This window comes from Meleagris gallopavo, chromosome 5 (genome assembly GCF_000146605.3).
Source record: "Meleagris gallopavo isolate NT-WF06-2002-E0010 breed Aviagen turkey brand Nicholas breeding stock chromosome 5, Turkey_5.1, whole genome shotgun sequence".
Classification (NCBI taxonomy): Eukaryota; Metazoa; Chordata; class Aves; order Galliformes; family Phasianidae; genus Meleagris; species Meleagris gallopavo.
In genome coordinates, this window is record NC_015015.2 from 27889017 (window position 1) to 27903237 (window position 14221).

At 40.4% G+C, this 14221-nt stretch overlaps 1 protein-coding gene and 1 long non-coding RNA gene across 2 annotated transcripts in view; one reads left to right on the top strand and one right to left on the bottom strand.

The window, feature by feature from the left end:
* PLEKHH1 (pleckstrin homology, MyTH4 and FERM domain containing H1) overlaps window positions 1–14221 on the top strand; it is a 45263-nt gene that overhangs the window by 12146 nt on the left and 18896 nt on the right. Inside the window, exons 4-11 of the mRNA XM_031553575.1 lie at window positions 582–665; window positions 2515–2596; window positions 5875–6881; window positions 9258–9336; window positions 9994–10082; window positions 10464–10614; window positions 11787–11926; window positions 12868–12978. Of these exons, the coding sequence (XP_031409435.1) occupies window positions 582–665; window positions 2515–2596; window positions 5875–6881; window positions 9258–9336; window positions 9994–10082; window positions 10464–10614; window positions 11787–11926; window positions 12868–12978 (1743 nt within the window). The remainder of the gene's footprint in view (window positions 1–581; window positions 666–2514; window positions 2597–5874; window positions 6882–9257; window positions 9337–9993; window positions 10083–10463; window positions 10615–11786; window positions 11927–12867; window positions 12979–14221) is intronic.
* Window positions 6375–13873, bottom strand: LOC109367778. The gene is made up of 5 exons (XR_002115202.2): window positions 13757–13873; window positions 13000–13242; window positions 11401–11472; window positions 6787–10563; window positions 6375–6481 (listed from the first exon to the last, which is right to left on the bottom strand). It is a non-coding gene; the product is annotated as an uncharacterized LOC109367778 (long non-coding RNA).

The following is a 14221-nucleotide window of genomic DNA, read 5'->3' on the forward strand; positions in this document are numbered from 1 at the left end:
ATCTGTTTACTCATTTTATCTACTTTCTCAAAGAGAACATGGCACATTATTAATAATTTGTTTGTGTTAGTTTCCATCTTACATCTTTAGTATCTGTACTCTACACAAGTACTTGCAGCAAATGAATTGCTTTTGCTTGCAAGAATTACACTGTTTTATGAATCACGTTCTGGCACTGCTTAATTCTTTATTAACCACAGCCAGCAGGGTGTAATTCGTAGGGTGGGGTGGTGAGAGGAAGGACACTACAGATGCTCAACACTGCAAAACCACCTAAAACAGGAAAATTTGGAAGACTACTTAAAACCATGGGAGCTGGGCAATCATTACGTAAGCTAGGCTTGCTATTTCACAACAGGCTCTTAAAATAATCCTATGAATTTGACTCCAGGGACTACATAAGGTGACTTAAAGAACTTGATTTTCAGTGGTCAGCTAGATAGTAATGTCCAAACAGGGGTTTTAAGTTTTACGTTTATAATAGGGTTGTCAGTGAGCAACTCATGCAGTAACCCACTGAGAATACTGATAGTTGTACCAGCCTAATGCATAGAATCCTTTTTTTTTTTTTTTTGGCACAGAAACAACTGAGGACTGAGGAAGCCAAAATCATTCAAGAGAAAGCTGCCAAGATTAAAGAGTGGGTAACATTTAAGCTGAAAGAGGTGAGTCTGCAGCCTGCTACCAAGTTTCAAGGCCTATGGCTAGATGCAGCGGCTGCATTGCCTGTATGCTCTTCTATAGGAACAATAGTTTGAAGACAGTCAGTCTGCCAGAGAGTCTCAGCCTTTTTTCTCCCCAGTGCACACATTCAACTACAGGAATGGAGTCACCCCTGAGGGTTATTTTAATGATTTAGACAAACTATGAATGACTGCTAAGTCACTAGTGCCCAAACACAGGCTCTGTAGAATGTTGTTACATTGACTAAACACAAATAGCTTTTCCACGGTTTTCCTCTAACTCTCCTCTTTTCTGAGATTGCAGTTTCTGTGTTTCTTCCTGACAAAGCAGCTGTAACACAAACATTACTCTTTGTTCTTCCATAGTTTGCCATCCACGACACACTATATCCCTGTTGTTCTACCTAACATTCTTTCATACCTATGCTCTCATGTTTAACCATCCTGTGGACATACATCTTCATTTGGGTGCAATTCAATACTCTTTAGAGCAATGAAAAGCTAGCAATGGGTCATCACTCAGGTTTAAATATGCCTTAGTTGAGTCTATCCAGCCTTTCTTTTTCATTCTAATGGAAAGCCATGCATTTCAGAATTTACGCCAGAAAGAAATAAAAAAATACTTGTTGGAGTTGAAAGTAGTAGTCTTTGTGGACATTAGTTATGCTGAGATATGATTCCAGAAACTCATTAGATTACCTCTGTAGTTGTGTGCTTGAAAACTTTGCTACTTTTTAAATTCGCCTATATGAGGTAACTTACGGGGCACCTACATTACTGGCTGATGTAACCTAAGGGAAACCCAGGGGTTGACTTGAAATGAACTGCTGTGAATCCAGGACTATGCATTCATCTTGTGTCTTTATTGGCAATAAGATCATGCTGTGTGATGATCCTAGGAGCACACCATACACATGTAACTGATAGGTGACAGAAGGACTTAATATCTACATTGCAGATGAAGTACTCTAGAAAGCACCGCAAGTACAGTTTCAGCCTTAATTTCATCAAAAATTAAGCCCCTTTGGGTGCACTATTGTTGTGCTCAAGATTGTACAATGATATGCTTCACACAAAGACATTGATTGTCCTACAAAGCAGTAAAACTTCTTCTGACAAATTCTTTAAAATATCAGGCAAAGCATCATTAGAAATACTAATAGACATACACATTAAAAATAAATAAATAAATAAATAACTCACCCAGCTAGCAATAAAGTTCTCTAGCTATGGAACACTCTTTTTAAGGAAATAGACTTCATCTAGGAAACATTCTCCCTTTAGAAGCTAGCCCTTAAAGGAGCCTGGGAAAGGAGGGACAGTGGACCCCACATAAATTGTTTGCACCTGTGCTTCCTGGGCCAGCCTATTCCGGCACCAGGTGCTCAATCTCCAGTTGAGGCCACGATCTAACGATTCCTTTACAGACATAAGGCAAAATTGCAAATGTATAACCTTTTTTTTTTCTTTGGTCTTTTAGAGCAGGTGGGGATTTATGTTTTACACATACAGGATAAGAGGAAAAGTGCTGTTATTTGATTCTCTTTCATAACAGTTATTTCTGAAATGGGAATAAGTGATAAACAGCAGAAAACAAAACTAAAAGATCTATCTGAGAAGTACAAATAGACAGAGACGATTTGAGAAAGTGCAGGTAAGTGTAAGTAGAGCTGCTGAGGAGGAGGTGACTGGTAGAATTCACCTAATTTTTTCCATTTTCCTGTTCAGATACTTGAATGTAAGTAAAGTTGAAGACTTGTTCTGTGTAGAGGAACACAAGCACATACACATTATGCATTAATTTTCAGTTTTTGTTATTGTTGTTTCATAGCTTGAGCTAGAAAATTACCATCTGAAAAACTGTAATCAGAGGTTGACTGAGCAAATTGAAGCCCTTCAGGACACACTGCAAGGTAATTGCATTCACCTGGTGTTGTAGCCTACTAACCATCTCAAGTAGAAGTCAGCTTTCCTGGGTTCCTTTGTAAGAAACGAACACTTACATCATTGAGCAAGAAGTATAGTTGTTCTGTTTTTCAAAGGGTCTATTTTTAAAATGGGAATAACAATGTTATCTGCCTTAAAATACTCTTAATTGGTTTTCCATGAAGGATTGAATGTAGACTTCCCATTTTGCCAATGAAGTAAACCACTGAGATCCTGAATTAAAAGCACTTCATAGGAAAATATCAGCGGTGCAGGATAGAAACATCTGAGGTGGTTCACTTCACTTTCTCATGTGGAGCATCCTCATCTCCAGAGGCCGGCCACCTCTGCTGACATCTGAATTGGGTAACTGAATAGTGAATGGGCCAAGGCAGCAGCTGTCTTATCTGCCTTTCTAAGCTAAGTTCTTCTTTGCTATCAGGTTGGGGTGAAAAAAGCAATTCATATTTTTGTGGTTCCTGAAGGAAGGATAGATGGAGATCTTCAGTCTCCAGAATTTGAAATCAGCAGATTTTGTTGCAACACATTTTAAAGAGGAAAATATTTACCATCTTCTTACTTTTTTCTTTCTTTTTTTCACTGTGCTTGGTTTGATCACCTAAGATGAGCTAATTTTCAGAACTTCGTGGGGCATGCAGGCAGGGGGTACTTCTTTCCTGCAGAAATCTTTTTCTGGCATTCCCATTACTCCATAAATAATAGGGCAAGATTCCTTCTAAATCCCACCATGTTTCTAGCTAAATGCTTTATTGGCTGGGTTTTTCTCATCCCCTCTGGCTCTAGCTGTTTACAAAAAGTGAATGGCTGGTAAGCTGCGTTAATAATCTGGTATTAAGTGTTCCCTGTAGCCCAGTGCTCTGGGCAGTAAATAGTTCTACCCTGTTCCCCACTGGTCTCACCGTGCCAGGCTAAATTCAGAGGCCCCTGCAGAGGGACAAATCTTTTTGCTTGCCATGCTAATAGTAAGAGCTTTTCTGCTTCGTTTACTGTCACATCTAGCAAGCTGCAAAAGCATCAATATTACTTAAAATGAATGGCCTTTTTTCAGTCTAACCAAAACGCATGTCAGGTCTGCGTGTTAGAAATAGCTTTGTTAGCATCCAGTTTCTTGGGATTCACTTGCCAAAGTCAAAACAGCTCTGACGGTTGTCTTTTTCTCAGCTGTATTTCCAAAAGTGGGCTTTGGCCTCTCCACAATTAACAGTGATTTATTCTGCTGCTTGTGCTTCCCTTTGTTACTTTGTGTCTTCGGTGTATTTCTACTTCCTCTTAAATCTCTCTGGAGTTTAAACAATGCCTGTGGAGTTTGTTCAGGCAGCACTTTTAGTAATATGTGCACAGCTTTATGCAAATTATACAGCATGTTATGGCTTGCTGCTTTTCAATAAGGCAGTATATAAATGCTAAGGTCAGTGAAAATCACTAAGTGATGAACAGCACATCCCATCTTACAGGAAATTATGTATAATAGCTAAACTCCCAGAAATTTCTAGTGGTCTAGAAAAGAGTAGTTGAGAAGATTAGACATGATAAAATGAAATAGGACTTTATCATAACCAAAGATTAAAATGGCAAAGCTTTAGACTTCTAGGTTTCAGATTAACAGAAAACAAACAAACAAACAAAAAAACACCACCAAAACACAGATGTGCCTGGCCCAGGGAGATTCGGGGAGTTTTTCTTCCCAGTTTTCTTTCAGCCTTGCAGAAGTGTTGGCACAGATGCACTGTTGTTTAATCAGAATACGTCCTGAGTTGAAGAGACCCACAAGGATCGCTGAGTCCCTCTCATGGTTCCACATAGGACCACCCAACCCCTATGTCTGAGAATGCTGTCCAAATGCTGCTTGAACTCTGGCAGACTTTAGATCATTGCCCTGGGGAGCCTGTTCCAGTGCCTGAACACACTTTGGTGAAGAACCTTGTCCCCACCTGAGCCTCCCTTAACACAGCTCCATGCTGTTCTCTTAAGTCCTGTTGCTGTCACCAGAGAGAAGAAATCAGCACCTGCCTTTCCACTCCCATCATGAGAAAGCTGTAGGCCACCATGAAGCCTCCCCTCAATTTCCTCTTCAGGCATGGCTGCTCCTTGAGGTTTGTTGTCCCTGTTCTAATGGTACAGAAGAAAGACTGAACCTACAACGTGGTTGGTTGTGGTGTTCTTTCTTAAGCTTAGTACTAGAAAATAAAGGTCTGAGTTTATAGTATCCAGTGAGATACCACAGGAGCTTGCTATGGTGAGCAAGAGCCACAGAAAATGTGCAGGGCTTTAGCATAGGTTTCTTGGATAAATAATACCCTCTGCTACTCAAAGTTGTATCCACACTTTCTCATCCTCTAAAGTTCTCATTCAGTAGAAATGAATGGAAGGACTGAAGACAAAAGATCCACGTTAACCAGTATTCTGGGCCACCTACATGGTTTTTGACAGAACATTGTGTAGACAGGTGCATTTCCTTATGTCTGTCTTAAGAGCGGGGTTGGTCTCTTCTCACTGGTGACAGGACAAGGGGAAATGGCTTCAAGTTGTGCCAGGGTAAGTTTAGGTTGGATATCAGGAAAAACATCTTTACTGCAAGGGTTGTTAAGCACTGGAATAGGCTCCCCAGGGAGGTAGCTGACTCACCATTCCTAGATGTGATTAAAAACTGTTTCGATGTGGTGCTCAGGGACATGATTTAGCAGAGGGACATTAGTTAGGGTGGTATGGTTAGGTTGTGGTTGGACTTGATGATCTTGAAGTCTTTTCCAACCGGAGCAATTCTAACAGAAGAGACATGAATATGGATAAGAGTAAGAAATAAACAACTACTCTATTGGGTTAAACTGAAAGCTTGTCTAGGTCAGTATCTTGTCTTCTGGTTGACTGGGGAGAAAAAATAAACAACAATAAAAAGCAAGCAAACAAACAAAAAAACCTGCAACCTTTCTTTTGTGAATTTCAAACACACTGCCTTCTAATTTCATTAGGTATCTCTTAATTCCATTTCTGTAAGAAACTGTGATTAATCATTTAATCATTTCCTAATCATCTTTTCTGTACCATTCTAAATATTTAACGCTTCTCTTACAACTGTCCCTGTGGAAGAGAGATGGCTATAGTTCTAATTAGGTCAGAGTTTCTCCTCTAGCCTGTCCTGATATGGCTGCTACTGAAATACAACTGCAACAAATTACATTAGCAAGAAACATTTTTTATGGTAAAAAATTTGAATGCCCTAACCATGTATTCTCCTTCGTCATAGATATGACCAGCATTCCTCCTTTGGAGTCTCTTTGGAGCTGTAATTCTCTGAAGCCCAGAGCATCACAGGTCTCTTATCCTGAGAAGATAGACCAGAAATCTAGGCTCCTTGCACCTGCTTTCAGACAGGCGTGTCAGACGGGATTGACCAAACACGTTCTTTCAACAACAAACATAGTCCTGGCCAGTGATAACTTTACTGAGGATGGAGAGGATAAATCTCTGCTTTCCCAGAACACACTGAAGCTCTTGGCTGACCCATCAAGCTGGAATCTCTCCACAGAGAAAGACACGTTCTCAGCCATAAGCTCAGAACACAGGCTGGGGTGTTCCGATCCCAGGTCACTGGACCCTCCGACCGAGCCCACAAAACTCCTAGGGGCTTTGACTTTCCAGTCATCTTTAGAGAGTAACCATAGCACTGTGAGCACCTTGAAACAAGTGACTTTGGACAGAGCTAGCTTCCCTGATGATTTGAGTGCCAGGTTCCACTCCCACTGTTTAGATTCTTCTTTCTCAGGAGAAATAATGAGCATCTTTGAGGGCCGTCTTCAAACTGCTGAGCCACCCCTAGTTGTGTCAGCATCTGCCGTTACAGCATGTTCCACCTGTCCAGAGAGAGAACGTGGACTTAGCACAAGTATGACCTTTCCAAAAATACGAACTCCCAGTATACCAAGAGACAGTATCCAACTAGCCAAAAGACATTACAGTCAACCACAGTCAGGTACTAGTTCTTCCTGTCGTGTAATGAGCTTCGAGGCTAGCACCTTCCAGCCCATAAAAGATTCTCCAGTCTATCACAGGCCAGTGGAGGAGACAGACATTGATGATGATGCAGTGCTGGAGAAGATGGAGACAGAAGCTGGCCTGGTGAGGGAAGAAGCTGGAATGTGTGAGATTAACCACTTACCTACAGAACAGAGAGAAGTTGTGAGTTCTAAGGCTGGCGTCCTTGAACCAGGAGGTAAACCTCCCACACCACCTCTGCACAGATTTCCTTCCTGGGTAAGAAATGCAGGGACAACAGTCCAAGAGGTGCTGTTCATCTTTGAGAGGTGCCCAGTGGCTAAATAGAGCAGCTTTTGATATCAGACAACTGTTTCCTGGGGACATAGATTTCATTTCTGAACCACTTATTCTGACAGTTTCAATCATGGGGCATGTTACTTCCATTGATAGTTTTCTTATTCTTTTCCCTTTATAAAGAAAAAAATAGTCAAAGAAAAAGAGTTCTCAAGATACGGACAGGAAAAAAAATGAAAGTAAAGAGAAAAAAAAAAGAAAGTCAAGAAGTGTTGCATTGTGTTTCATCCTTATGAGTCATCGAAACTTTATCCTTAGTTCTGTTGTCATGTTCTTAATATTTCATTCAGATGGCTTTCCTTTTGCTAATCTGTCAATCCAGCTGATACTGATACTTGGTAAAAATCAATATAGTATCCTAGGAGATAATTCCATTCTTTTCAATTTGCTTTTTTAAAGGTGTTGACAAACAAGTGGCTTATTGAAGATGCAAATTGAAGGTGCAGTGTTATTTCTCATGTTTTATAATATTTTTACTATGAAATCTTAATTTTTGATCTTTGGATGTGTCCTTTATGATATCAGTTTAAATCCCAGTATAGGCAGCTGTTTTTCTGAAAGAACTTCCCTGTATTCAGTCCATATGGAACCATGTTGGGAACAAAACTTGACAGCATAGTGAAAGAAAAGTTTATGAGAAAATCCAGTATTTTCTCTTCAGAACAGAATCATGGAAGTGTATCTTAGTATGATTATTAAATAGATTAATAGATTAATCATTAAGTGACTTGGTTGAAGTGATAAAGCTTCTCCTCAGCTAGTTTGCTGCTGAAACTGAGTGGAGTGGGTGGTGCCACAGGGTGCTGTGCTGCCATTCAGAAGGATCTTGACAGACTGAAGAGCTAGGCTGAGAGGAACCTCTTGAAATTCAACAAAGTGCAGAATCCTGCTCACAGGAAGGAATAAAAAGCCTGGGGCTGACCTGCTGGAAAGCAGCTCTGCAAATAAGGACCAGGACATCAGGCTGCCATGAGCCAGCAGCGTGTCCCTGTGGCCAAAGTCAGTGGTATCCTAGGATGCATTAGGAACAGCACTGACAGCTGGCTGAGGCAGATGATCCTTACCTGGAGTACTGTGCTGCTGAAGCAAGTCCAGTGAAGGCCTAATAAAATGGTTAAGGGACAGGAACGTCCCTTAGGCTGAGGGAGAAGGCTTGGGAGATCTTTCCAATGTGCATAAATACCTGAAAGGAGAGTGCAAAGAAGATGGATCCAAGCTCTTTGGTGCTCTTTTGTGACAGGACATGAGGCAGTGGGCACAAACTGGAACACAGAAGATTTAAAGATTGACTGAACACTGAGAAGCAGCTCTTTTCTGTGCAGGTGATGGAGCACTGGCACAGGCTGCCCAGAGGCTGTGGGGTCTCCTCCTTGGAGATGTTCAGAAGCCACCTAGACTTAGGCCTGAGAACCGCCTTCTGGATGCTCCTGAAGGAACAGGAGTTGAGCCTGATGGACCCAGAGGTTCTTGCCAGCCTTAGCCACTCTCTGTGATTTTGTATCCTGAATAGTATCTGGGGGAAAAAATGCATGTATTTCATTAGAGATTGAATAACACTGCTTAAATATAGAAATAATACTAAGCCTGTTACTTCTGTTTTTTGGCATGCTCAACTTAACAGTCATCAGGTACTGTAACGTATATGCACGTGTTGCCTGACACTTGATAGTGATTGTACATTATAAGGAGCAGCAAGAGGATTTAGATTTCCAGCCTTGATTCTATCAATTTTACATTGGTTAATGTTTTAGTTGGAACTTTGCTTTTAGTTACAGGTTTAAGTTTCCTCCATTGAAAATAATTTGTGAAGATCTTTAGAACTGAAAGTTCTTTATGTTGCTGTAGCTAAGTCACAAGGTCATCAAGATCATTCTAGGTGTTTCCTGCATTCCCTTATCGGAGAAGAGAAATCCTTTGCAGGTGGTGGCTCAATAAATTATCCTGTTTTAGAGTTGTTCTTGATTATTTCAATGCATTGTTTATAAAAGAAGAGGAAAAAAAAACGATTCTAAGCTGAGATGTAGTTACTTATTTACAATTTTATGTATGTGCTCCGTTTTGCAATTGTCACCTCCAGCACTCTTGTCCACCAAATCTGTTGTGATTCAGGGAATTACACGTATGCATATTTCCCCTAACAGTTACTTACCCAACATCTGCTGGAATGGAACAATTTTTCTTGGAGTGCCATTCCTTCCTGCCCAAAAGGGATATGTGATCCTGTGACATGAGCACTTCTTTTTTGCAGGACTGGTGTTTTATCTGACCATTGCTGTTCATGGTATTGTATTGTTCCAGGAGAGCCGAATCTATGCTGTGGCCAAGTCTGGCATGAGGATGTCTGAAGTGGCCACTGTGAATGACACTCCAAGCTGTTGTAAGTTCTAGACAAGATCCATTCTTAGAGAGCAATTACAGTGACAGTGTAGGGACCTGAACAACTGGCCATTTACATTTCTTCAGTTACTTGCCTTTTTTCAAAGTAAATTTGATTTAACAGATAACCGTAACAGAGAAAGAAAGGGCAATGACTGTTGCTGAGCTGTTTAAGCCCCTGTATTCAGTAACATCTTCAGGGGATTCCGTTCTCTCTCTTTTACTGAAACTGTTCTGGCCCTGTGTGTCAGGGATATGCTTTTGGCCACGTGATTTCACTGTTACTTTTCCCTGTTTGTGAGCTAGGAAAGGTAGCCATGAAAAAGTTCCCAGTGAAGCAGGGAACAAATTGCCCATTTTGGGTTTAACCTGTTCAGAATTGGTTTGCTCTACTGCCATCACACCATCGGGAGCATGGGGGGGTAAGACGTATTACAGGCTAAATGAAAGGAGCATTGCAGGTGCCTCTGATAGTAGTATGTAACAAGTAACGCATCCTCTAGGCTTTCTGAGGCCAAACAGTCCAGGATGGCAGTCTTTCATTGTGTTCCAAGTGGCTACACGAGGTACAAACATATGTGTACCTCTTCATTAAAACCTGTTTCATTTCACCATTAGATTTTGTTGTTGTTGTTGTTCTCTCTCTGAATTTTTCTAGTTTCAAATTTCTCATATTCAGCTTCTGGGCCATTTACCTGTCTCATCTATAGAAACATCACGGTTCCAGTCTACACTACATTGAAGGGGGTAAGCAGTTATTTCAGTTTTCCCTCTTATGAAAAGCGTGGGCCAGGGCTACCACTAGTTTGAATTAGTATGGATTGAAGCTGTGCAGAGAGGAAAAGAAAATTAAAGAATGCTAAGGAGTGGAGATCAAAAGAATGTAGAAGGAACAGGAAATGATAAATTTATAAGGAAATACAGAATGCTTCAGCAAGTTTTGGTACAGGAAGTTGCAACTTGCACCATGAGATTGTAGAAACCTAGTAGTGATAGTGGTTGTAGCCTAGAAAGTGAAAGGGTGAAAAATAAGGAGCCCTGGAACAGTATTGGTCAAAGCAGTGTGAACAGGGATTGTCTTGGAGAAACTCCTCCCTCACATGCTGACCGTATAGGTCTGTTTTCCAGAAAGCCACACAGATCAGCAACGTGCCTTTCTTAGATGAGTCTTCAGGCTCTGATGATGATTGTGGCTCCCGTGCCAGCTTCAGGAATTCTGCTGCTGAATCTGAAAACAGGAAAGCTAGTGTGCCAGGCAGCCCTCGTGCAACAAAAAGAGGTAAAGTGGGAGTTTTGCTACTGAGCAGCACATGTGTTCTCCCCACAAATTGTCCTGAACAACGTCATCAGTGGCACACAGGCAAATGCAAGTTCTCACAGCATGCATGAAGACATCAACAACTACTCAACAGAAACCTGCCCTCTTAGATGGAATTTGCTGCTAGCGGCTTTCTATCCAGACAATTGCTAAGTTAAGATGATGGTAAGGATTATTCCTCAAATTCATCATACAGTGGAACATTGATAGCTTTTCACAGAATCATAGAATCACCAAAGTTGGAAGAGACCTCCAAGATCATCTAGTCCAACCATCCACCTACCATCAGTATTTCCCCACTAAACCATGTCCCTTAGTACAATACCTAAGTGCTTATTGAACACCTACAGGATCAGCGACTCAACCATCTCCCTAGGCAGCCCATTCCAGTGCCTAACCACCCTTTCTGAGAAATTTTTGCTTATATCCAACCTGAACCTCCCCTGGTGCAACCTGAGGCCATCCCTTCTCATCTTGTCACTGTTACCTGCTAGAAAAGGCTGACCACTATCTTGCTACCTCCCTTTAAGTAGTTGTAGAGTATGACAAGGCCTCCTCTGAGCCTTCTCCAGCCTAAACAATCTCAGTTCCCTCAGCTGCTCCTCATAAGTCTTGTGCTCTAGACCCTTCCCTTTTATGAGTTCTCCTTGTAAGCAAGTTAATATTGACACATTAAAGATTTTTTAATTTTTTTTTAAATCTGTCACTTACTGATAATTAATTGAAAAGTAAACAAAGTTTTCTTACCTTCGAGAGACATCAAGTAATTTGTGTCCTGGCTAGGGCAGTTTTCCCTTTCTGGAGAGGCTAAACTGGATCCTAGAGTAGAAATTTATTTACAATTTGCAGTCAATAAAGTATAACCTCATTACGTGTGGGCTTAACATTTGTTGTGATGAGTAAGCAATGCCCACCAATGATGAAACATTCACAGAAAGCTTATTTTCCTACAAAAAGAGTAGTCTCAGAAGTTTGGTTAGTGTGCTTTGAATTTCAACTTCTGATATAATGTGTTATTGAGCAATGAAACTTTAATGGTGAACTCAATTTTTTAGAAGTATGCAGTATCAAATACCTGTTACACCTGTGCCTGCTTCTACCTAGCTATAATTTTTTCCTTTCGTTTTTAACAGGTGTTTCTATGTCCTCAGTGAGCTCTGAAAGTGACTATGCTGTCCCTCCTGATGCCTACTCCTTGGATGGTGACTACTCAGAGCCAGAACACAAGCTACAACGGACATCATCATATTCCACTGATGGTGGAATTTGCACTGTAAGAGAAAAGTATAAGCACTGAGGACTGTATTCCTTCCTGATGATCTGTATTGTATTTTTGAAGTCATATTTTCCTTTAGTGACAGCCTTATACCTTTATGACTAAGCAAGTTTGGAAATTCAAAGGAAGAAGAAAGGATAGCGACTTCTTCACTTAAGCATCATGCTGTGGTGATACTTATAAATATCTGAAGGAAGTTGGGAAGCAGATGGATGTGGCCAGGCTCTTCTCAGTAGTGTGTAGCGATAAGACAAGTAGCAATGGCTTAAAACACAGGAAGTTCCATGCAAACACGTGGAAGAACTTATTAATGGTACAGGTGATGAAGCACTGGAACAGGTTACCTAGAGAAGTTGTGGAGCCTGCTTCTGTGGAAATATTCAAGATCCATCTTGATACCTATCTATGCAACCTATTCTAGGGGATCTGCATTAGCAGGGGATTGAATTCAATGATGTCTTGAAGACCATCCCAGCCCCTACTCTTCTGTGATTAAAATGACTCACAGCTTTAGCAGTTTTAGTGAACTTGACTGGCCATTTGAAAGAGTTAAACAAGTATCTTCAGTGTGAGGAAAAAAAAAAAAAGCTGATCTGTGCATTAGTTTCACAAAACTAGATCAAATACCCCACTAGTTTAGCATTTTTGTTGCCTTCTTTTAATATTTTAATTAAAAATTAGAAGTAGTTTTATTACATATATATATTAATTATATATTTTATACGTGGCTCAGGCAAGTCAAACAGTTGGACACACTTGGTATAGGGCTTTTTTTTCCAAACTAAGTGAAGATCACTGACATTGGATGGCTGCTAATTCCATCTGGCAGAGTAAAGAGGAACGTGAAGAAGATACAGCAAATGTTTGAGCTCAATTTCATGCTTTTCTTTGTGTTTTGAGAGGTTCATGGTAATCCTACTTTGCTCTTTTACCTCCAGGAACCCATTGAGAAATCAGGTTACTTGCTGAAAATGGGCAGCCAGGTGAAGATGTGGAAGAGACGATGGTTTGTACTAAGAAACAGACAAATCATGTACTATAAGTCTCCGGTGAGTCACAGAGATACTTACCTGTGTGAGGAAGCACAGAAGGAAGGCTGGCTGCTAAATTGGTTCCAGACAGCACTGGCAGAATGTGCAGCTGTGGCTAAGCTTACCACAAAGCATCCTGTCAGAGAGTTTTGTGTTCCACCCACATGTTCAACTATGGATTATTTGCTCAGGCAGGAAATCTTGGAGATGTAGCTTCTGGGAGATAGAGGGCTGTTCAAAGACGCAGGTGTTTGATGCCTCTGGTTGACTCTGTATAGATGACTAAAGAAGGCATACTGTTTGGTAAGGTTTAGGATGAAAATAAAGGAAAATACCAGGAGAGCACAGTACTTACTAAGTCAATATGTGGGGCTTTGAGGAGAGGGGGAAAAAAAAAAAAAAAAAAAAGAAAAGAAAAAAAGAAAGAAAGAAAGAAAAAAAAGCTTTCACTGAAGGGAAAGCCAAGTTTTCTAATTTCACAGCCTACCAAATTGATGAGTAGGCATTAGGAAAGTAGGATACAATTTAAAATAAGTTTTTATATGGAATGTTTTCCCTTACAGTGATCAATGAAAGGATATCAAGAGAGCATTCAAACCCTTCCAAATATTTTTATAACTTGGAAGCATCCTAAGCGAAGTTACCTTATTGTAGTTCTAGAGAATTAATTTAGGAATATTCACCTTCCCTATTTTTTTCTCCCCTTGAACAAAGCTACACATAAAATAAGAATAAGACAATAAGCTATAAAAAAAAAAAAAAAAAAAAAAAAAAAAAAAAAAAAGGAATAGCTTACTCTGTCTCAAAGGCAAGAACACAGTGAAAAGCTCTCAGAAGGAAATTATCTCCAAATAGAAATATTTTCCCCTTGACTACCAGCCCTTAAATGAGATTATGGAGGAGTGGACCTGGGTTCACCTCTTATGGTCACAGAGGCGAATTGCTTTCAGCTGTGATCCCAGGGCTTACCACCCTCTTCACCAGGTGCTCAATCACTGGTTCAGGCTGTGATCAAACAGTTCCCAGACAGTCAGAAACAATGATAAAATATATTTCCAACTTTTTTTCTCCATCATATTCTGACAGTACAAAAATACACCCTAGTGCACAATCATCTTTATTTCTGCTATGTTTATCTATCATGATTTACAAGTAAACTGTACATGTATAACATACATACATAATTTAATACATGAAAAGAATCCACTGTTGTTTGCAAGGGAATTCTGGAAGATGCGCCCTGAAGGTGAACTATCACCAA